General features: G+C 52.9%; 2 protein-coding genes and 1 long non-coding RNA gene across 5 annotated transcripts in view; 1 reads left to right on the top strand and 2 right to left on the bottom strand.

The window, feature by feature from the left end:
• LOC116468450 (uncharacterized) overlaps nucleotides 1–1,321 on the bottom strand; it is a 40,900-nt gene extending 39,579 nt beyond the window's left edge. The window contains exon 1 of the mRNA XM_032152024.2: nucleotides 970–1,321. Within this exon, the coding sequence (XP_032007915.1) occupies nucleotides 970–1,192 (223 nt within the window). The 5' untranslated portion in view covers nucleotides 1,193–1,321. The remainder of the gene's footprint in view (nucleotides 1–969) is intronic.
• A 72-nt stretch (nucleotides 1,322–1,393) lies between these two features.
• CTDP1 (CTD phosphatase subunit 1) overlaps nucleotides 1,394–22,474 on the top strand; it is a 66,669-nt gene continuing 45,588 nt past the window's right edge. For all 3 annotated transcript variants that reach the window (XM_032152020.2, XM_032152019.2, XM_032152021.2), the window contains exons 1-4: nucleotides 1,394–1,842; nucleotides 13,381–13,464; nucleotides 14,165–14,258; nucleotides 16,056–16,184. In XM_032152020.2, coding sequence (XP_032007911.1) covers nucleotides 1,529–1,842; nucleotides 13,381–13,464; nucleotides 14,165–14,258; nucleotides 16,056–16,184 — 621 coding nt within the window. In that variant the 5' untranslated portion in view covers nucleotides 1,394–1,528. The remainder of the gene's footprint in view (nucleotides 1,843–13,380; nucleotides 13,465–14,164; nucleotides 14,259–16,055; nucleotides 16,185–22,474) is intronic.
• On the bottom strand, nucleotides 9,236–10,748 carry LOC131383425 (uncharacterized). Its single transcript, XR_009213432.1, has 3 exons — nucleotides 10,736–10,748; nucleotides 9,862–10,014; nucleotides 9,236–9,408 (listed from the first exon to the last, which is right to left on the bottom strand). It is a non-coding gene; the product is annotated as an uncharacterized LOC131383425 (long non-coding RNA).

The following is a 22,474-nucleotide window of genomic DNA, read 5'->3' as shown; positions in this document are numbered from 1 at the left end:
AATCCCTCACAAACAAGTTCCTATTAGTCCACTCCCTGGCCCCTTTTTTTGCCTTTAAAATCCACTGTTAACTGCTAATCGGAGTACACATTCAGGACGCCTTGAATTTGTGCTCAAGTGTGGCCCAAAGAAACTCTCTACTTAGAGAAACTGTGCCTCCACTCGTTTTCAGGCCAACAGTTTCCAAAATGTTAGTACTCAGCCATGTCTGAATACTAGCAGGAGAAAAGTCACCATATAAAAGTGAGGGGGAAAAGGCAAATACAGGATAATCCCAATTGTACACAAAATTTATATATGTAAGGACAAAGATACATAGTAAAAAAAAGAATCCTGGCAGGTATTAAGGCTGAAAAAATGAAAACAGTCCAGAGCGGCCTGGCTCAGCCCAGCCTCCCACCTCGGCCTGCCGAGTAGCTGGGACCTCAGCCACGGCGCCCGGCCAGGTATTAATGAATCTGTTTTAGAGATAGGGTCTTGTTATGTTGCCCAGGCTGGTCTCCAACTCCCAGGCTCAGGTGATCCGCCCGCCACAGCCTCCCAAAGTGCTGAGACTACAGGCTGGGCCGCCCGCCCGCCAGCTTAATTCACGTAAATTCCAGACAAACGTAGAAACTGGCTCCTTCAGTAAGTCACTCGCGGCTGCTGCTCATCAGGGTTCGCCCGGGGCCACTGAGACCTCGCGCCGGTGCCCACCCTCCCGCTGCGGTCCGATTTTTCTGAACCAACCAGGCGCTTCCGGACGCCTTGCCCCAAGCAGGCCCACCGCCTGCGCGGGCCGAGGGCGGCGCACCTGCCCCTGAGCTTCCGCATCGAAGGTGAGGTCGGAGGAAGAGAAGACCGCAGCCCCCAAGCTCCCGCGGCGTGAGGTCCGGGCGGGACACGAAGCGCGGCCACCAGCCTCAGGTCTCTGGGGCCGCGGCGCGCACGGCATGCCGGGACCCGTAGTCTCGCGACGTTGCGACTCGCAGTGCGCGATGGGAGTCGAGGAGAGCGGCTCGTGGTGCATGCCGGAACTGGTAGTCTCAGGAGGCTGGGTCTCGGCGCGTGACGGGGTAATGGGACGCAGGCCTGCGTTGAACGCTGGGACTCGTAGTCCCGCCATGCCCTGCCCGCGGTGCACGCCGGGATACGTAGTTCCGAGCGCCCCAGGACCGTCACTGGGACTGGGGGACAGCGGCCCGCGTTGCATGCCGCTGCTCCACGGTGCCGGCGCTCCGAGGAAAAGTAGGAAGGGCTCAGGAACGCAGTTCTTCACGGCCGGCACGCAGGCTTGGTCCCAGGACGGAGCCGGTCCCAGCCCCGCGCGCCGCTCGTGTTTACTCGCGCACGTACGCACGCACGCACGCGGCGCCCTTGCCGTGACGTCACGCACCCTCCAGGAAGTCGGCGCGGGCCAGGCGGCGGGTGGAAGCCGGTACTGAGAGGAGCTGCAGCGTCGCCGCCTGGGTCGTGCCGCCGCGGTGGGCGCTGCGCTCTGAGCGCAGTGCAGGCCCCATAACGACCGCCCGCCCGCCCTCCGTCCGCGATGGAGGTGCCGGCCGCGAGTCGCGTTCCCGTCGAGGGCGCCCCGACGGCGGCTGTGGCCGAAGTGCGCTGCCCGGGGCCCACGCCGCTGCGCCTGCTGGAGTGGAGGGTGGCGGCGGGCGCGGCCGTGCGCATCGGCTCGGTGCTGGCCGTTTTCGAGGCCGCCGCCTCCGCGCAGCCCGCCGGGGCCTCTCAGTCCCGTGCAGCCTCCGGGGGCTGCGTGCGCCCCGCGCGGCCGGAACGCAGGCTGAGGTCGGAGCGCGCGGGTGTGGTGCGGGAGCTGTGCGCGCAGCCGGGCCAGATGGTCGCCCCAGGGTGAGTGCGCTGGGCCGGCGGGGGGGTGCCGAGGGCGGGCGGCTCCGGGGAGGGATCCTGGGGGACCGCCCGGGCTGCTGCGTCCGCGGTGGGCAAGGGGCGCCCCTGGGGAGGGGGCGATAAAGCGGGACGCAGGTACTGCCCTTCTCCCCTAAAACTGTGTAGTCACCACCTGTGGTTTTACCAGCGGGGAGCATTTTGAGATAAAAGGGAAGGGTCCTGCGTGGCGACACGAAGTTACTGTTTGGGAAAGCGATGGTGTTTGTTTCTTTCTTTCTGCAGTGATAGTCCCCGCCCCTTCCTTTAGCTCCACCTTTGTGACTTAGGAAAACTCACGGGTGGCTGTGAGCACAAGAGTCATCAGGCAGGCTCCAGACCTGTTATTGAAATATAAACGTTGGGTGTGTGCACATCTTTAAATTTTTGTAAACTTTGTGAAACGCAGTTGTAAAACCTGGTGCAGTTCTGTTTCGTGGCTAAGGAACGGGCGGAACCCAGGCCTGCAGCGAAGGCAGTGGCCCCGTGGTTGACCACAGTGGGCATTGTCGCAGGCTGCTTGAGGGTGACGTGGGCGTGTGACAGACTCCACAGCTCTCAGTAACTGTGCTCTGACCCCAGAAGGGGATATGTTCCGTAACACCGAAGTGTCCAGCCATGTCTGAATCTACCCTTGTGTTCTGGGATGGGCGGGCACGTGGGCACGCGTGTGCGCCTGGCTTTGGTAGTTTTGATTGTGAGAACAGAAACTGCAGGGAGAGGTGGACACTCCAGCCTGCAGTGGGCCGGGCGTGAGCCCCCTCTGGGAATGGTGCCGCTCCTTCCGGGGATGCCACCGTCTTCCTCCTCCGCAGCCGCCGCTCCTCGTCCCTGTGGCTTGCCCTGACCCTGTGTTTGTTGAGGATCTGTTCTGCATCTGGTTCCGCAGGAGTGAGGACTGGGACAGGAGTCTTCCCATCAGCCCCAAAACGTCCTGATTCCACTTCGTTTGGAGACGGAGCCTGGGTCCTTGACCCTTGGCACGGGCACTCATTCCTGCCCCCTATGTGCTGGTGGGTGGGGCTGGGAGGTTCAGGGCCTTGCCTCCCAGAAAATGCCTGCACGGCTTCCTCAGCGGGCACTGGCCATACCTGGGAGGATTGTGGAGGCAGACCCCAATGCTGGTGCATTCCTTGGACAGAAAACCCCAGGATGGAAGAGCCCTACTGATGTTTCATTCTATTCTTCTGATTGTACAGAAAGGGCCACTTTGGCCTAGACAGGTAACTTGGTTATGTGGCTAGTTAGTATTGAAATTCCGTGTTCAGTCAGTCTAGTGAATGAAACCAACCCAGTACATCAGTCAGCCAGGTCATGAGCTTGATGACAGGTTCCCAGCAGTCAGTAGTGTTTACAGGGAGGTGCTGTTTGAGATCTTGGGGTACCTCACAGGGCCCTTTGAGACACTGAGTGATATCATTTCTCCTCAGATGGAGCGTCTGTGTAGCACCAGGTGTTCCTCCGGTTCCAGGAGGCTCGTCTCTCTGCCTCCGGTCCATGGGCGGCAGGTAAATCCCTGCCTTCGAGAAAGCCACAGATGGTGCTGCCTGGAATTTGAGGTGCCTCCTTCCCCATTTCCGTGTACTCCTGTGGGTTTGTGTACAGGGGTTTTATGAGCGTTCTGGGAGTGTGGTGGTGGTGGTGTGACGTCAGCATTTCCGGAGGTGTTCCTGCCCGTGCAGTGGGCGTGGATGCCGTATGTCCAGGAAGGAGCGACTGGAAAGGCTTTAGTCTAAAGCCCTGTGTGCACGCGCCCCGGCAGTTCTGGCCGTCTGTTTGGAATCAGGTTCCTGCCTCGCAGTTGCATTAGTTGGCTGAGTTCGGGAGGTGCATTTGCAGCAGGAGTCCATGCTGCTGACGGTCGGCTCCGCGCGGTCCGGATGACGCTGCCCTGGCTCTGGGGGGCTGTCGTTGGGAGCCGGTATGTGTTGGCCTCCCCAGAATGCCTGCTGCACCTTTGTGGGACACAGCTGAAAATTACGAGATTCAGTCACTTGTTGACAGATTTTGTGAACAGGGTGGGTTACAAGTGCGTTTCTCTGGCAGCACCCCTGTGATGGGAGTAGCGCCCTGCAGCGTGGACTTGGGGTGGCTTTGCCGACGTCTCTCCGTAGGGAGTTGCAGGTAGAAATCCCCGCAGCTTTTGCTTAAAGCCCAACAGTGAAGGATTTCTCCAGGATGTTGAGTTCTAGCTCAGCAGCTCTTTATACACAGTTTGCAGCTGATCCTCGAACAACTTGCTTTGGTCTGCGAGGGCCACCTTTATGTAGATGTTTTTCAGTAAATCGTCTGCCCTCCGCATCCGTGGGTTCCACGCCTGACACTGTTTGCTGGGTGTGGAGCCCAGCCTGTTTATACAGAGGGCTGACTTTCTGGATCCGTGGGTTCTCCAGGCTGACTGCAGGACCTGAGTATCTGGGGATGCGGGATTTGGTATCTGAAGGAGTCCTGCAGCCCATCCCTCGTGAGACTGAGGGACTGACTATCTATGGAAGTCTTTCCGTAATAGATTGTGCCACTTTGTGATGAAGTAGAGAATATTGGGCATAATTCCATCCTGATGTTGGAAGGTGATGGGCGTGAGTTTAGTTCTCATCCCTGCGACGCCTCTGGGACGTCGGTTGGTGAAGAGCATCTCCCTTCCTGCAGAGAGCCTGAGTCACAGTACTTTCACTTAAAAGGTTTTTCCTGTGTTTTTCTTTTTTTCTCTGATTGCTGCTGTGGTCATTTCCAGCAACAGCCCCGCAGTTCTCTTCTGTGGTGTCACACCACTTGGAGGCTGGAAGGTGAAGACATCAGGGAAGAGGAACTGCCTTAAACGGTCAGTGACTCTGCTCACCAGCCCAAGTGTTTGACTTTTACTAAGCAAGTTCCCAGAATTGCACATGGGCTGTTTTAGAATTGACTTATCTTGACCACCTCTAAAAGTTTTCTTGAAGTTCCAGGTTCCTGAGATCTTTCTCTGGGAGAGCAAGCATTTGGTTGAAGTTTGCTTTAAACGTTTGTAGACTGATTATCGTGTACTGACCCTTAGAGTACCCCTTTCAGATTATGCAAATAACACGCACTTGTGTAGACAAGCATGGGCAGAATCCACAACTGCTTTTGTGGACGCTCCAACCCTGGCTTCAGCTCATCTGCGTGTGAGGGCAGGGGAGGTGCGGAATCTGCTCCTGGGTTTGTGCTGGAAAGAGTCTCCCCCTTTTAACACGGACCTCCCAGCGCCAATGGAACCCTGTGGCTTTTGGTGAGAGAGAGCAGGTCCTGCCCAGCTGACGGATCAGAAACTCAGGTGTCAGAAACGGGATTTCATGGCGGCTGCCTGAGGAATGCGCAGGCGATCTGACGTTGGAATTCTGGCTTGAGTGAAGCCCGTGATGTGGCCACACAGTTTTGGTCCCCCAAGGGCTTATTGGGTGCCTGCGTGCCCTGGTGGCTCCTTGGTGAGGGGCCTTTGGAGAAAGATTTGGGAAATCAGATTTCCCGAGGGTGTTGTTGAGGACATTGCTGACAAGGTGTGGAATACACGGGGAGGACAGCCTGTCTGTCTTGAGGCTTGGTCGCTGTGTTCACCCTGCGGGCGTTGTGAATTAGCTTCTGGCCCGGGACGGTTTTGGGACTGGGGGGTGCCTACCCATTACTGTTCCTTTATCTTGATCCTTTCACAGGGCTTATAAAAATACTTATTTTTCAGGAATAACGGGAAGTATCTTTGAAAACATAGCATTAAATCTGCTAAACTGGAGCTTGCAGAGAGCAGACAGTGGCGGCCTGAGTGTGCTGAGCTCAAGCGTTCTCTCGTGTGCCATCACCTTAGTGAAGGTGGCTCTTGACTCCACTGGCCGCCGGCTGCTTGACAGTAACTTGTTTAGCTGAGACTGTGAGAGGTGTGGGTGTTGCTTGTACACATGCAGCCAGCACACTCACAGTGCCGAGGAGCAGAGTGTGCGCTAATCCAGGGCGTAGATTAGAACGTCAGTTAAACAGTTCTTTATAGCACGGAATTTTAACAAAGAAAGAAGAATCCCACGTGGGTATGTGTGAGTGAGCCTTGTGTAGCTTGGTGTTGGTTACTGAGGCAGAGCACTGCGGAGAGAGGTAATGGAACCTGTGGCCCCATAAAACCTCCCTCTGTAAATAGCAGGTGTGAGTGAACCTGTGAAAAGCACCAGCACCAGCCAGGCAGGGTGGGTCCGTGCCCTCGTTGCCTGCGTTGTTGTCACCAGCAATATTAATCCTGACCACATCAGTGGTTATTTTTAGACAAAGAACCATTCTGGGAACTTAAAAATACTGCATTTGGGTGAAGTTACAATAGTCACTAGATTGTCGTTTTGATCTTTAATAAGATTGTATGTTTTTGTCAGGCTTCATCCTATCTGGCAGAGGAACCTCCTCACTCTATCGGAAAGAAACTGAGGTTCCAAGAAGTTTGGACCTGCCTTGCCCCTTACGGGGTGTGAGGGTCCTGGTGAGGAGGACGGTGCAGGCGCCTCGTGGTCTCTAGTCCTGGTTTTTCTGTGGTGCCCCTTACGGGGTGTGAGGGTCCTGGTGAGGAGGCCTGCACCGGAGCAGTTGGCTTTTTGTCCTGAGCATACCACCAGGGGGTTAAAGTGTTTTCAGGCTGGAAGCATTCGATACCATGGCTCCCTGGGGTCTGTTGAGGTTCTGAGGCAAGGACTTTCCTTGCAGGTCTGTTTACCCAGCAGAGAGGGAAGTAGAGTCTGAATGGTGTGGTGCACGTGGTTTTGAGGCGTGTTGGGAACTGGTTTTGTTGGATGACTCGCTCTAGACCACAGTGGCAGTGTTGAAGCTTTCCAGCCGCGGTGCTGTGTGGATGTGTGCAGTGTTGGGAATCAGGCTGCGCTGCCCTTGCTCCTTCTTCACATTCCTCAGACGTTGTGCTTTACAGCCACGTTTTCAGTAACCGCTGCCAGAGCCCCACCTGTGCATGTTCTCCAGAATGGCTGCGTCTGGGCTCTGGGCGACTGAACCAGGTGCAGAGCGTGAGCCACAGCTGACGACTGCACTGCACTGGACTCGAGCCTGGGGCTCCCACCCCTGTGGCTGCACTGGAGACAAGACAACAACACTTGTTCCTTTGAAGCTGTTTGTTTTTTGTTTTGAGATGAAGTTTAACTCTTGTCACCCAGGCTGGAGTGCAGCGGTGCAATCTCAGCTCACTGCAACCTCCACCTCCCGGGTTCAAGCGATTCTCCTGTCTCGGCCTCCTGAGTAGCTGGGATTACAGGCGCCTGCCACCATGCCCAGCTAATTATTGTATTTTTAGTAGAGACAGGGTTTCACCATGTTGGCCAGACTGGTCTCGAACTCCTGACCTCAGGTGATCCACCTGCCTCGGCCTCCTGAAGTGTTGGGATTACAGGCGTGAGCCACCGCGCCCAGCTAATTTTTGTATTTTTAGTAGAGGCAGGGTTTCACCATGTTGGCCAGGCTCATCTCGAACTCCTGACCTCAGGTGATCTACCTGCCTCGGCCGCCTAAAGTGCTGGGATTACAGGCATGAGCCACTGCGCCCGGCCACACTCGGCTAATTTTTGTATTTTTAGTAGAGACGGTTTCACCATGTTGGCCAGGCTGGTCTCGAACTCCTGACCTCAGGTGATCCTGCCTCAGCCTCCCTAAGTGCTGGGATTACAGGCATGAGCCACCACACCCGGCCACTCGGGCTCTTTTGGGGCATAATTTTTGACTTCAAAGTTGCAAGAACAGTGCACAGAATTCTCACACTAGCTTCACCCCAGATTCCGCAGATGTTAATGCTTTGCTGAGTTTGCTTATCTTCCCCCCATGCACACGCACATTTTTTGGAGTGGGAGAGTTAGTTGCAGGTGTGATGTCACTTCACCCCTAAATACTTGAGTTTCCTGAAAACAAAGATGTTCTCTTACATAATTGGTGTGCAGTTACCAAAATCAGAAATGAACGTCCAGGCAGTGCTGTTTCCTGCTCTGCAGATTTCCCCACAGTCCTAATAAAGCCCTTTGTAACAAAAACAAACCCTAGACCCCACGTGGCGTCGCTGGCTACACCCTCAAGAGTCTGCTCCTCCGTCTTTCTTTCAGTATCATTGACTGGTTTTGTAGGACATCCCTCAGTTAGATCGCAGCTGTGCACTCCGGTGAGACTGTCCCAGAGCCTGCGCTTGATGAAGGTGGTGTCTGTTGCAAAAAGTTACTCCTTTTCCTGCTGTAATTCAGTATCTTGAAAGAGATACTTTGTTACTACATAAATACCTTCTCACCAAGCTGACCCACCGTTTTGGGTATCTTGTCAGTGATTCCTGCTTGAATCGCTTCATTTCTAGGATGATACTCCAGCGGTGGTGTTCTCAATTCCAGCCTTTCTTCTCCGTTTTTTGGTTGACTTTCTGCCATAAGAACAAATAAGGCCGAGCATAGTGGCTCGTGCCTGTAATCCCAGCATTTTGGGAGGCCAAGGTGAACAGATCACCTGAAGTCAGGAATTCGAGACCAGCCTGGCCAATATGGTGAAACTCCATCTCTACTAAAAATACAAAAATAGGCATGATGGTGTGCGCCTGCAGTCCCAGCTACTCAGGAGGCGGAGGCAAGAGAATCACTTGAACCCCAGAGGCAGAGGTTGCAGTGAGCTGAGATCACACCACTGCACTGCAAACTAGGTGACAGAGAGAGACTCAGTCTCAAAAAAAAAAAAAAAGAACAAATAATTAACATGTCTATTTAGCAGTGTAGGCTTATGGTTTCTTATTTTACTTAATGGCTTATAATCTGTTATTGTTATTATTTGCCTTGACACACAACTTATCCCGGCTGTGGCCGGCGGGATCCCCGTGGTGCTGGTTCCCGGCAGCTGAGTCTTGGAGCCCTGCCGCCTTGTGTGCATAACAGATTCTAGGCTGCTGCTCTCCTGGCCACAATCCTGGAATCAGCCATTCTCCAACAAGTCGTGCTTCCTCTTAGTGGAGAATGACATTTAGAAACCCAAGGTGTAGGTCCAAAAAATATACTCTTCCCTCTAAATACATTTCTACACTCAGAATGTTGGAACTTAGGGAAGACCCTGGAGCCCTCCTGATCTGTAGAAGGAAGGGACAAGTTTGGACCCACCTGGTGCAGATGCTCAGAGATGATGACGTCCGTGGTCCAGGCCCAGCCCGTAGCCCTCTCTGATGTACCCAGGCCCTCAGACCTCCCCTGAGAGAGCTGAGAGCCCAGAACCCCACAGAGTTTGGTACTTACTATACTTGTGTATTTTGAGGAAAATAACTTGTTTAGAAATTGCATGTCATGGCTTTCTCATGGATTTTCTTTAGGACAAACCAAAAAACATTTATTGGTGACTGATTGGACATTTTTGGGCTGAGCTGTTTGGTTGGGTGTTTTTACGTTTGTGTATCCGCATTAAAGAATCCACAGCGTGTCACTCCCCGTTTTAAGGTGTGGAGACGTTTCTCTGCCTGGAGCTGGAGCGTGGAGGCTGGAATGAGAGCATTCAGGGCTTTTCACCCCTGTTTTGTGTCAGCGTCTGCGAAGACAGTGTAGAAATGTCTCGTATTGAGAAAAGACATTGCTCTCTGCTCCCTGTCTGCACGTGGGTTTCCCGGCCTTTGCACACACAGACATTCTGAGCCAGATGGCCTGGCTGGGAGCATCCCGCATGCTGTGGGATGCTGAGCAGCTTCCCTGCCTCCAGGTGTGATATCCAGGAGTGTCTCCAGCCACTACAGGCGTCCTGGGGGAGCAGAGCCTGCACTAGAATAAGACAGGCAGAACCTTTCAACCGCAGTACAGAAAATTACGTGACTCTCTGACATGGCTAATATGCGAATGATTTTCTACGAAGGCCCGTGTTTGGTCCACGTTGCTGGAAGCCTGGGGAGTGCTGCCCACGTGCACTGGGCGCAGGTGCCCTTGGCGTCAGGAGCCAGCCTTGGCTCTGCCACCGGGACCTTGCATGGTTGTCATTTCCAGCCCTCACCTGCTTCCTCCTCGTCTGTCAAGACCCAGCTGTTACAGCTGCTGTGACACTGTTCTAAGACGTTTCCTTCCTCATGTAGAACTAGGCATCTGCTGTCGTCATCTGCCTGTGGCACCTCCGTCTTGCAGTCCCTCTTGTCTGACTCGTATTACACTGTTGGTGACAGCAGGCAGTTGACTCAGCTTATAGTCAACTTTCTTCAGACCTCAGCCTGCGCTGATGGCCCGAGGGAGGCTGTTTGTGGGAAGCAGGGCCAGCTTACACTTGCTGTTAGACCTGTGTGCTGGGGAAGGCAGGTGGCACCTGGTCTTGCTACCAGCACTTCCTTGGAGCAGGAGGCCCCCGTCCTTTGTGGCAGCCTAGTGTCACTGCGCGAGGGGTCACAAAGCTTCCCAGGCAGGACTAGGGCTGGGGAAGAGTGGACAGCTCCCAGGGTGGACTCAGGCTGGGGAAGAGTGGACGGCTCCCAGGGTGGACTCAGGCTGGGGAAGAGTGGACGGCTCCCAGGGTGGACTCGGGGTGGCGAAGAGTGGACAGCTCCCAGGGTGGACTCGGGGTGGCGAAGAGTGGACGGCTCCCAGGGTGGACTCGGGCTGGGGAAGAGTGGACGGCTCCCATGGTGGACTCGGGCTGGGGAACGGTGGATGGCTCCCAGGGTGGACTTGGGGTGGGGAAGAGTGGATGGCTCCCAGAGTGGACTTGGGGTGGGGAAGAGTGGACAACTCCCAGGGTGGACTTGGGGTGGGGAACAGTGGAGAAAACTTTGCAGAACACACTTTGCAGACGTCTGGCAGCCGTTGATCCATTTGTGTGAAGCCCCACTGGCTGGAAGGTGCCCCCCCCCCCCCCCCCCCCCGTGGAGTTTTCTGGGCACCTTGGTGGGTCATCCGTCATCGGTCATGCCTTTGAGTCTTTCTGGACTCCTCTGTTCCGTGCGTTTATGATGAAAGCTTGATAAGTTCTGAAGTCAGGTAGTAAAAGTTCTCTGTTATTTTTGAAAATTGAGATTCTAGGTTTCCTGAATTTTCATATGAATTTCAGAAGCAACTTCTCAATTTTACAAAAAAAAACCTGTTTATTGGTTAAGCTAGAGACACCATAGATCTTTCTTCATGTTAACATGTTTGGGAGAGATTAGCAAAATCCTCCTAGTTCATATTTGAGGATTCCTTTCTCTCTCTTCCCCTTGTAGGGGGTACAGCAAGGAGCCCGCCGTGAGCTGGTGTCCTGCGTGGGGCAGAGGGTAGAGCGAGGAGCCTGCCGTGAGCTGGTGTTCTGCGTGGGGCAGGAGCTGTGCAGAGTTTCCTTGCAGAAGGCTGGTTGCAAAATGATGTCAGCTGGAGACCAGGAACGCCTGTTAGAGGGACTGGGGCTCCCAAGTGGGGTTGCTGCCAGGACTGGGGGAGCAGTGCCTGGGGGAAGGCCGTGCGGCCATTGGGAGGACTGGGTTTGGGTGTTGGTAGTGGGGCTGCAGAGCCCTGTGGGTGGACGAAAACAGCTCAGCCGGGGAGTTGGGGGCTGCCAGGCATCAGGGAGGAGCCTGGATGTGGAGGCCCCACGTGTGATGGCGATGGGGACACAGACTCCTGGGCGGGGATGGCCCTGTGGCCTCAGCAAGCAGGGAGCAGGTGTCCCTGAGGCCTGTGAAGCCTGGCAGTGTCTTTGACCAGGTGTGGTGACCGGGAGGGAGGATGGTCCAGTGTGGGGTTTGTGCATTCACTTTTTTTTTTTTTTTTTTTCAGAGGTTGGGTTTTTTAGGTTAAGTCTGCTCACTGGGGCATTTTAGGGCAGAACTCTAATCATTCATTGTAAAGTATTTTGATAAGATTAAAGAAATCATACTTGTCACCTTAGAAAGTTTAACACACCTTTTCAAATAAGGTGTCACTATTTTGTTGTCTGGTTTAAGAAAAAAAACCTGATACAGGTTGAGTCTCCCTTATCCAAACTGCTTGGAAACAGAAGTGTTTTGGATTTCTGGATTTTTTTGGATTTTGGAATATTTGCATATATACATGACGAGATGTCTTGAGGATGGGAACTGAGTCGAAACGCGGAATCCATTTATGTTGCATATGCACTGTGTACGCACAGGGTCAGGATTAGGGTTTCAGGCCCAGGACCCAGAGCAGCTCAGGTTCTTGATAGTCACTGGCAGCCCACTCCATCCCCGAGGGCTCAGAGCCCCGCACCGTGTCTCCTCAGCACGGTTCCTCCTCCAGGATGATCTGCACACGCCCATCCTCCTCCGCAGGAAGAACTCCCCTCCACTCCCCTCCAGGCTGCAGACCCGCCCCTCCCAGTCTCCCTGCAGGATGCAGGCTGTAGACCCGCCCCTCCCAGTCTCCCTGCAGGTTGCAGGCTGCAGACCCGCCCCTCCCAGTCTCCCTGCAGGATGCAGGCTGCAGACCTGCCCCTCCCAGTCTCCCAGCACAGCCTGCCGTGGCACAGTGGGCATGGAGGATGTGGCTCTGCCTTGTTTCCGCCTGTGCCCTGATCGTCGTGCCCTTTCGATGACATAGCTGGGGGTCTCGGTGGGCCATGGGGCATCCCGCCTGGAAAGGTCCCATTAACAGATGCAGCTTGGGTGGCTGTCTCATGTCCACGGGGCACAGTGGTCGGAGCAACCCAGCCGGGAGGGGGGTGTGGGGGCTGCGAGTACCTGGGGGGAGGGGTGCTGAGTGCTGAGCAGCCTCATGTCCATGGGTGGGGTGGTCGGAGCAGCCCGGCTGGGACAGGAGTGTGGGGGCTGTGAGCACCTAGGGCTGGATGCTGAGTGCTGGGCGGCCTCGTGTCTGCGGGGCAGGGTGGTCAGAGCAGCCTGGCTAGGACGGGAGTGTGGGGGTTGCGAACTCCTAGGGACACTGAGTGCCGGGCAGCCTCGTGTCCACGGGGTGGGGTGGTCAGAGCAGCCCGCTGGCGTGGGAGTGTGGGAGCTGCAGGCACCTAGGGGTGGGCGCTGAGTGCTGGGCGGCCTCTGGTCTCGTAGCCTTCAGATTTCAGCACTTCTTCTATGGCTTCTGCCAGATGACCACTGTTTGGACAAATAAAACAGTTTGTGTTTATATAAAACGAATGTTACAGTAGTTTTGTCAGGAAAATGTAGTTGCATCAGCCTCTCTCTAGACTGGGAATGATATGAAAGTTTTAGATTTTATAAATTCTCTGTCAGAAATGTCAGAGGATCACATATATATAGTGTATTTTGAGACGACTTTATGTCATCCCCAGGTCTCGTCTTTGGACCAGACATCTTTAGTTTTTTCAGCTGTTCACGGGTGGCCATGGGGGTGGTGAGATGTGGTGGCGTGTCATTTTTCGTGAGAGAAACCCATAGGTGGAAATTCCTTTCATTTTATAGACAAAGAAATGCCCTCAAGGGGTGATGTCACCTGCCTACAAAGTTATGCAAGAGTTAGTGTAGAATTGGTATAAAAACTTAGATTTTAAGATTCTTATTTGGGGGCTCTTTTGATAAACCAAGAGATTTTAAAGTGTTCTTCCCTTTGTGTTTCGTAGAGCGGTTCTGGTGAGGTTAGAAGGATGCAGCCACCCGGTTGTCATGAAAGGCCTGTGTGCTGAATGTGGCCAAGACCTCACCCAGTAAGTATCCGGAAGAGTGAGATCGCTGCCTGCCGGGGCTGGAGGTGGTGGCCTCTGGGGAGTCCGAGAAGCTGTGTTGGGAGCACAGTGAGGGCGTTGGTTTCCCAGCGGCAAATGCAGACGCCTCCCTTGGGCCCCACGCGAGTCACACTCAGTGGGTTTCCTTGGAGGCAGTCCTTCCTGCTCTGCTGTGTCACCCCAGCCTCATGCCATTCTCAGGTGTGGGGGGGGGGGGCGGTTGCTGGAGGGCTGAGACCTGTTTTCTCCTGACTGTGAAGACGCAGATCGCTGAGTGCCTGGAGCATCCCCTCCCTCAGGGCAGCCTGGCTGGGCCCCCGAGTGCGCCATGCTGGGGGCTGCTTTACCTCTAATGCCAAGTGGGAGGTGCAGCAGCTACTTCTTCTGCATTTTCATGGTTGAGGGCCTATTTCTGCTTCTGTGTGACTTTGCAGTTTGTGTTCATGAAGAACTGTGGCTCTGTGTGTTCGTGAGTGTGGCCATGAGCTCAGTGTTTCCACCAGTTTTCCTGTCTTTAAACAGTGGAGAATGTCTCCACAGTTGCCGACAGAATCAAATTCTGTGCTAAGATAGCAGCGTGTGTCTGTTAAAACATCAGCTGGAATCCTGTCACTTAGAGCCCAGTGTGCATCTGTGCACAGGGACTCCGCTGAAAGCCCTAAACCTGTCCTTGCACTCACAGGTTGCAGAGTAAGAACGGGAAGCAGCAGGTGCCACTGTCCACGGCGACCGTGTCCATGGTGCACAGCGTGCCGGAGTTGATGGTGAGCTCTGAGGTGAGCCGGGCGTTAGTGGCGGCGTGTTGGGGAAGCGTGGTGCTCTGAGGAGGGAGGCTGCAGGAGGAGGGCGGCTACAGAAGCACTGATGTGTGGTTGTCATCGTTGTTACTGAAACAACCCCTCATCACACGGATGACTTATGGGACTGCTGCCTTCCTGAAACAGGGACGGTTGCCCTTGGTTCTCCACAGACAAGTCTGCCTGCAAAAGTGACTCGGGGCCCCAAGGCTGCATGACCTGCGTGTCGGGAACACCGGGTGCTGCCGCCGCAGCTGTGAACAGCCAGGCTCAGCCTGGGTTCCCTCAAGCCAAGTCCTAACTGGGGAGGGATGTGACAGCTGCTTGTGGAGCTCGGGAGGTAGCCGTGCCGCCAAGGCGTGTGCCGGATGAGCCGGAAGGGCAAAGCGTATATTGGGGCAGATAATGGCAAGGAGTTGGTGGCCAGGGGTGGGACGGGGGCAGGGGGACGTGGGTGGCAGCACCTTGTTGGCTCCAGGAGTGGCTGCTGCTGGTACCAGTGGGAAGCTGGCTCGGGAGAGTGGGCACACGCAGGGGTGGGTTGGGGGTCCCAGGAGTGTTTGCCTTGTAGCCGACAGGAGAGCCTATGGGGGGTACGTGGGGTGGAGAGAACGGGCAGGTGTTCATGTGCCCAGTGAAGAGTGAGATGGGTTTTTATCTTCGAGTGTCTACGCCTCGTTTATGTATTTCAGGAGTTGCTGGGGCACTGTGGGTCAGCGGCTCCGGGCACCTCCTATGCTTGAGGCAAATGCCGTCTCCCCGACCTCGCTTCACCCCGTGGGTGAAAATGCTCTGGGAGCCGAGAAAAACTAGTTTGTGATCTTACAGACTTCAGGGCTGCACAGTTTTGTAAATAGGTAAAACACTTTCCAGTGTTATGATTTTAGTAAATTCGTGCTTTTAAATGATGGACACCAATTTCAGTCTATCTTTTTATGGGAAAAGCAAAATGCCAGATACAGGATTCTTGGTTTTCTGAATTACCAAACTTTAAACCAATGTAAAATGTGTGTGCATAAACCAAAGCTGGCAAGTTTGAGGGTGAAGGGAGGAGGAAGTAACCCCCATCTCTCCGGCACCTGCCGGCCCCTCTGTGCTTTCCCCTTCGGGGACAGGCACGGGAGGAGGTCCCCCCTGAGCAGGACCAGGATTTTGTTGTGAAGGGTGAGGGCCAGTTACAGTGAGAAAGGTCGCGTGGTGCATCCTAGCGCGTCACATCCCGTGTCCCACGCCGGGCCCCTGATGCCGGGGTGGCCGGGCCCTTGTTAGGAGCACCACTCTGGGCCCCGCGTGGAGGGACACCCCGATGTGCTGTCGCCAGGTCCCCGGGTCTCTTCGAGGCACAAGAATAGGCTGAGCGTGGGAGGTTCTGAGCTCATCGCCCTTGCCCGTCTCTGCTGCCCAGCTTTGGCTGCCCAGCGTCTCCCTTCTCCCAGCCGGCCGACTTGGTTTCTTCATTAATTTTGCAGCTCACTTTTATTGAGCACTCCATACTGTTGAATCCAGCTTTTATAGAAACAACCAGTTTCCCTTCCCCCTCGGTTTTCATTGGCTCACATATTTAACTGAATTATAAAATTGTGGTCACAAGCGAGGTTGCCGTGACCAGGTTGGTGACCGAGGCCTGGCTCTCGGCCCGTACGGCGCAGGCCATGGGGCGTGCCGGGGGCTGGAGAGGAACGCATTGATACCGTTTCGTGTTTCTTGATGAAATGGAGTTTTACCTTGAATGCAAACATACTGACTTTGTCATTTCTTGTTTCTTTTTAATTGTAGCAAGCTGAACAGCTGGGAAGAGAAGACCAGCAGCGACTGCATCGAAACCGGAAGCTGGTGCTCATGGTCGACTTGGACCAGACGTTGATTCACACGACCGAGCAGCACTGTCAGCAGATGTCGAATAAAGTGAGTGCGGCCAGCACCTACGGACAGTTTCCCAGGAATTGTGGGTCCTAGAATTTTGATTCGGAAGTGTGTTATCTTGTTTTTTAGATGATTTCCCGTAGGTCAACCTGGATTTGGAAAGCAGACTCGCTAGTTCTGGCCGTGGGCCGTGTGTCTGCTGGGCTGTTGGGGAGCATCCGCGGCCCCTGGACAGACATCCCAACACCCACTGTGTCTCGCACTTCCTGCCGTTTGTGTGGGAGCCCTTCGTGTGCCTGCCCGGCACGCTGCCGGAGAGGGCGGAAGCGTTCCGAGCCTGTGAGGATGGTGCAAGGCGTGTCCTGAGAGGGGCGGTCTTGGTGGGTAGGACGTTGGTGTTGGATGCATTTGTGTCGCTGGGATGTCGAGGGCAGGTGGACGCCTGGGTTTGTGCTTGGGAGAACTGGGCTGCAGGAAAAGGCTGGGTGGGAGGTGGCCAACGTGCATTCTCCAGGGGAGATACAGGGGGAAACACAGGGTGAGGGCAGAACCCTGTTTAATGCACACGAAACCCTTCCTGCGCCTCAGCTGTGTCCTCAGGATGGAGCCAGAGTAGCTGAATTTCTAGACCGAAGGCTTTTATTGTGTGTGCCAAGAGGTTTGTCCAGAGGCTTGTGTCGGCCTAGACGGTGGCCATCAGGGAGGTTCTCACCAACACTGAGTTGTTTTTTAAATGTTTGCTATTAAACATATAGTATGTGGACTCTGGCGTTAGATTTGGGATTTCAGAGGCCCATCAGTTCTGACCTTACCAGTCCCTAAAGGTTCCTGGGGATCTTGCAGGTCTCGATAGCAGACACCTGGCAGGCTGGAGGGTGCACCACAGAGCTGGGCATCCTCCACTGCTGAATGCCGGGGAGTGGTACCAACAGCCGGGACAGATTGATGACAGTTACACATAAGTCACATTTGTGACAAGCTTCGTCTGGAAGAAGTTTGGTTAAGTTTGGCCTAGTAAGTCAGGTGGTCAGGGTGATCTGCACAGGTCCCCCAGGTGGCACAAACTCTTACGTTTTATGCTGTTTGCAGAATGAAGAGAATCAAGTAACTGCCGTGCTGCATGGGAGTTTCCTTTAGGGCCGGAATTCAGGCTTCACCCACAAAACAGCTTCTATTTCTGGCTGTGTTAGTCATTTGTGTGTATCATGGCATCTTATACAGCAGTCTATTCTTCTATGCAGTATAAACTGTGACTAGATATTTTCAGATTGCTTCGTTCGTACCCATTACTCTACTCACTAAGGTTTTTTTAATGCCTATTTTCTGACAAACTAGGTATTTTGAAGGATGTAAGGACTTTATGAAAATACATTCTGCACACATGAACCTTCTTGAGTTGCTGTGGCTGTTGCCTGCTTTTATTGTGCCTTTGGAGTTGGGCATTGAGTGGGTTTTATAGGCACACCTCATTTTATGGTGCTACACAGATACTGTGTGTTCACAGAGAGGAGGCTCGGGGCAACCGGGCTAGCACGTCTGCAGGTGCCATTTTCCAGCAGCGTGTGCCCTCAGGTGTTGTGCCACGCTCTGGAAATTCCCATGTACTTCAGGCTCTTCGTTAGTGTTCTGCTGTGACAGGGAGCTGTAGTCAGTGATCTTTGAGGTCACTGTTGTCATAGTTGCTTCATTAGTGTTCTGTCTGCTATAGGGATTTGTGGTCAGTGATCTTTGAGGTCACTGTTGTCATTGTTTTGGGGTGCCACGAACCACACCCACATAAGACGGCAAACGTATTGGGTAGATGTGTGTGTCTTGACGGCTCCACCAACCGGCCATTCCCTGTCTCTGTCCCGGTGCTCAGGCCTCCCTATTCCCTGAGGCACAACAGTATTGAAATTAGGCCAAAGTAGTAACGCTACAGTGACCTCTAAGTGTTCAAGTGGGAGGAAGACTCACCAGTCTCTCACTTTAAATCAAAAGGTAGACGTGATTGTGCTTAGTGAGGAGCCGGGAAAGGCTGCAAAGCTGGGCCTCTTGCGCGAAACAGCCAAGGTGTGAATGCAAAGGAAAAGTTCTTCAAGCAGACTAAAAATACGACTTCAGTGAACACACAAATGATGAGACAGTGAAACAGCCTTATCGCTGAGAAGGAGAAAGTTGTAGTGGTCTGAGTAGAAGATCAAACCAGCCACAACATTCCCTTAAGCCAAAGCCTAATCCAGAGCAAGGCCCCAACTGTCTTCAATTCTGTGAAGGCTGGGAGGGGTGAGGGAAGCTGCAGAAGAAAAGCTGGAAACCAGCACAGGTTGGTTCATGAGGCTGAAGGAAGAAGCCGTCTCCGTAACATGAAAGTGAAGGTGAAGCAGCAGGTGCTGCTGGAGAAGCTGCAGCAAGTCCCCAGGAGATCTGGCTGAGATCACTGATGAAACTAAACACACTAACAACAGATTTTCAGTGCAGACAAAACAGCCTTCTGTTGGAAGAAGATGCCGTCTAGGACTTTCGTAGCTGGAGAGGAGAAGTCAGTGCCTGGCTTCAAAGGACAGGCTGACTCTCTCATTGGAGACTAACTAATGCAGCTGGTGACTTTAACTTGAAGCCAGTGCTCATTCGCCATTCTGAAAATCCCAGGGCCCTTAAGAATGATGCGAAATCTCCTCTGCCTGTGCTCCATCCGTGGAACAACAAAGCCCGGATGACAGCACCTCTGTTCACAGCATGGTTTACTGACCATTCTAAGCCCGCTCTTGAGATCCATTGCTCAGAAAGAGATTCTTTTCAGAAAAATTCCTGCTCACGGTCACCCAAGAGCTCTGATGGAGACGTACAGGAGAAGAATGTTGTTTTCATGCCTGCTGACACCACATCCACCCTGCAGCCCAGGGCTCAAGAAATGCTTTTGACCTTCAAGTCTTATTATTTAAGAATTACATCTCCTGGCCGGGTGTGGTGGCTCACGCCTGTAATCCCAGCACTTTGGGAGGACGAGGCAGGTGGATCACGAGGTCAGGAGATCAAGACCATCCTGGCTAATACAGTGAAACCCTGTCTCTACTAAAAATAGAAAAAATTAGTCGGGCAAGGTGGTGAGCGCCTGTAGTTCCACCTACTTGGGAGGCTGAGGCAGGAGAATGGCGTGAACCCGGGAGGCGGAGCTTGCAGTAAGCTGAGATCATGCCACTGCACTCCAGCCTGGGTGACAGAGCGAGACTCCGTCTCAAAAAAAAAAAAAAAAAAAAAAAAAGGGCCGGGCGCGGTGGCTCACGCCTGTAATCCCAGCACTTTGGGAGGCTGAGGCGGGTGGATCACGAGGTCAGGAGATTGAGACCACGGTGAAACCCCGTCTCTACTAAAAACACAAAAAATTAGCTGGGCGCAGTGGCGGGCGCCTGTAGTCCCAGCTACTCGGGAGGCTGAGGCAGGAGAATGGCGTGGACTTGGGAGGCAGAACTTGCAGTGAGCCGAGATCGCGCCACTGCACTCCAGCCTGGGCGACAGCGAGACTCCATCTCAAAAAAAAAAAAAAAAAAAAACTACATCTCCTAAGGCTGGAGCTGCCTTAGAGAGTGACTCCTCTGATGAATCTGGGAAAATCGAACAGAAAATCCTTCTGAAAAGGATTCACCATTGTGACATTGTGAGTGCCACCAGGAACACGTGTGATCATGGGAGGAGGTCAGAGTATCCGCATCAACCAGGAGTTCGGAAGATGTTGATTCCAACCCTCAGTTCGGAAGATGTTGATTCTAACCTTCATGGATGACTTCCAGGGCTTCAAGACCTCAGTGGAGGAAGGAGCTGCAGGTGTGGTGGAAATAGCGAGAGAATTAGGAGTGGAGCCTGAAGATGACGGAATTGCAGCAACCTCAGGATGAAACTTGAACAGATGAGGAGTTGCTTCTTACGGATGAGCAAAGAAAGTAGTTTCTTGAAGTGGAATCCGCTCCTGGAGAAGTTGCTGTGAACGTTGTTGAAATGACGACAAAGGATTTGGAAGATTCCATCAACTTAGTTGATAAACCAGCGGCAGGGTCTACGAGGATTGCCCCTAGATTTGAAAGCAGTTCTTCTGTGGGTAAAATGCTGTCAAACAGCATTGCATGCTACAGAGAAACCTTTTGTGAAAGGAAGAGTTGATTGATGGGACAAACTTCATTGTCATCTTATTTCAAGAAATCGTCACAGCCACCCCAGCCTTCAGTAAACACCCCTCTGATCAGTCAGCAGCTGTCAGCATCAAGGTGAGACCCTGCGCCAGCAGAGAGAATATGACTTGCTGAAGGCTCAGATGGTTGTTAGCGTTTTTTAATAATAAAATTATTTTTATTATGTATTTATTTTTTATTTTTTGAGATGGAGTCTCGCTCAGTTGCTCAGGCTGGAGTGCAGTGACACAATCTCTATATCCTGCAGCCTCCACCTCCCGGGTTCAAGCCATTCTTGTGCCTCAGACTCCCAAGTAGCTGGGACTACAGGCGTCTACCACCACACCTAGCTAATTTTTATATTTTTAGTAGAGACAGGGTTGTGCCATATTGGCTAGGCTGGTCTCGAACTCCTGACCTCAAGTGATCCTCCCACCTCGGCCTCCCAAAGTGTTGGGATTATAGGCGTTGAGCCACCGTGCCCAGTGATTTTTAATAATAAAGTTTTTAAATTAGGTACTTTGTTCTTTTAGAGATAATGCTATTGCACATTTAATAAGCTACAGTAGAGTGTCAGCATGGATTATATTCACTGGGAAACCAAAAAATTAATGTGATTCTCAGTATCTCCAGGATAGGCCTGCTGAAGACAGTTGGAGTCTAGTTATAATGTGGCTGTTTCTCAGTTGTATGGTCTGGAAGGCGACAGTGTCCTGCTGTAGTGGGGAAGGGGGTCTAAGTATGAACTGTCTGTCCTCTGCCTCCTCAGTAGCAGTTAGTGTGCCCCACTTGACATCCAGAGGAGACCCTGAGGCTGGTGCCTGGCCCTACTCCTGGCCCCTCTGAAAGCAATTTCAGGGATCAGAGGTGGTGCTGGCCACACCTCCTGAAGCCTGGACAGCTGCTGGACTTTTTACTCTTTGAGTAATGGGAAAGTTGTTACTAGAACTTCTCACTCCTAAATATTTAACAGAGTAGCTTCTTCATGAGGGTCGTAACCAACTTAGAGCTAGAAAAATGTGACTGGGAAAGTTGTTACTAGAACTTCTCACTCCTAAACTTTGAACAGAGTAGCTTCTTCATGAGGGTCGTAACTAACTTAGAGCTAGAAAAATGTGACTGAACTTAAGTCATCTACCTTTTTTTAAAGGCATTAAGAGTAAATATTTTACTGAGAAAATAACTGGATTTAAAGGATCGAAGTTTAACTTCCTAAGGAAAGCAAACTTATTTGCATGTTGATCATGTGTAAGCGAGTCGGTATTGCTCATTTCATCTGTCTGCTAAATATGATTTAGAATTCTTTCGGCTTTTGTGTTGTATATGTAAATGACAGAAACTGTATCTGAAAATCACCCATGCGTTATACCAGGTTACCCGGGAATGTTGATTTCCTTTATACAGTAGCTCAGGAAAACATTGTCAGCACGTGATGTGGGTGGAGGTTTGTTCAGAGCAGCTGCGGTGGCCTTGCTGTGTAACACGTGTCAGCATTTGAAGAAACAGGCAGAAGTGACATCAGTGGTTATCTCATAGTTAGTGTAGGTTGTTCCTGTTGGCTGGTTATCGGGGTGATTATATCCTAGGCGGTCGTTGCAGGTAGGTAGTTATCATGAGTAGTTAGTGTAGCTATCATCGGTGGTTATGTAGTTATCATAGGTGGTGACTGTTGGCATGGTTATTGGGGATGGTTATTGTGTAGTTATAACAGGTTGTTACTGTTGGTTATCGGGGGTGGTTATCCTAGGCGGGTCGTTGCAGGCAGGTAGCTCTCGTGAGTAGTTAGTGTAGCTACCATCGGTGGTTATCATGTAGTGACCGTAGGCTGTTACTGTTAACGTGGTTACCCAGGGTGGTTATCTTGAACAGTTGTTGCAGGTAGGTGGTTATCCTAGTTGCCATGGGCAGTCAGTATTCACACTCACTGAGGGCATTCCCACAGCAGAGAAGGCCGCACTCGCTCACTCTTACTGCGTGCATGGAAAGTACTTACGCAGTGGATTTTAAATGCCACAGGTAGCCCCTTGCACCAGTTAAGGTCATGTCCTTATTTGGAGGGGTGGGTGGACATGCGTCCTCTGTCCCACGTGGAGAGGCGTGTACACACTTCTATCCCCTGTCCCACGTGGAGGGGCGTGTACACACACACGTCCTCTGTCCCACGTGGAGGGGCGTGTACACACGCAC

The sequence above is a fragment of the Hylobates moloch genome, unplaced genomic scaffold (assembly GCF_009828535.3).
Source record: "Hylobates moloch isolate HMO894 unplaced genomic scaffold, HMol_V3 SCAFFOLD_5, whole genome shotgun sequence".
In the NCBI taxonomy this organism is placed as follows: Eukaryota; Metazoa; Chordata; class Mammalia; order Primates; family Hylobatidae; genus Hylobates; species Hylobates moloch.
Note: the sequence above shows the minus strand (reverse complement) of the source record. Positions and strands in the feature narration are given on the sequence as shown.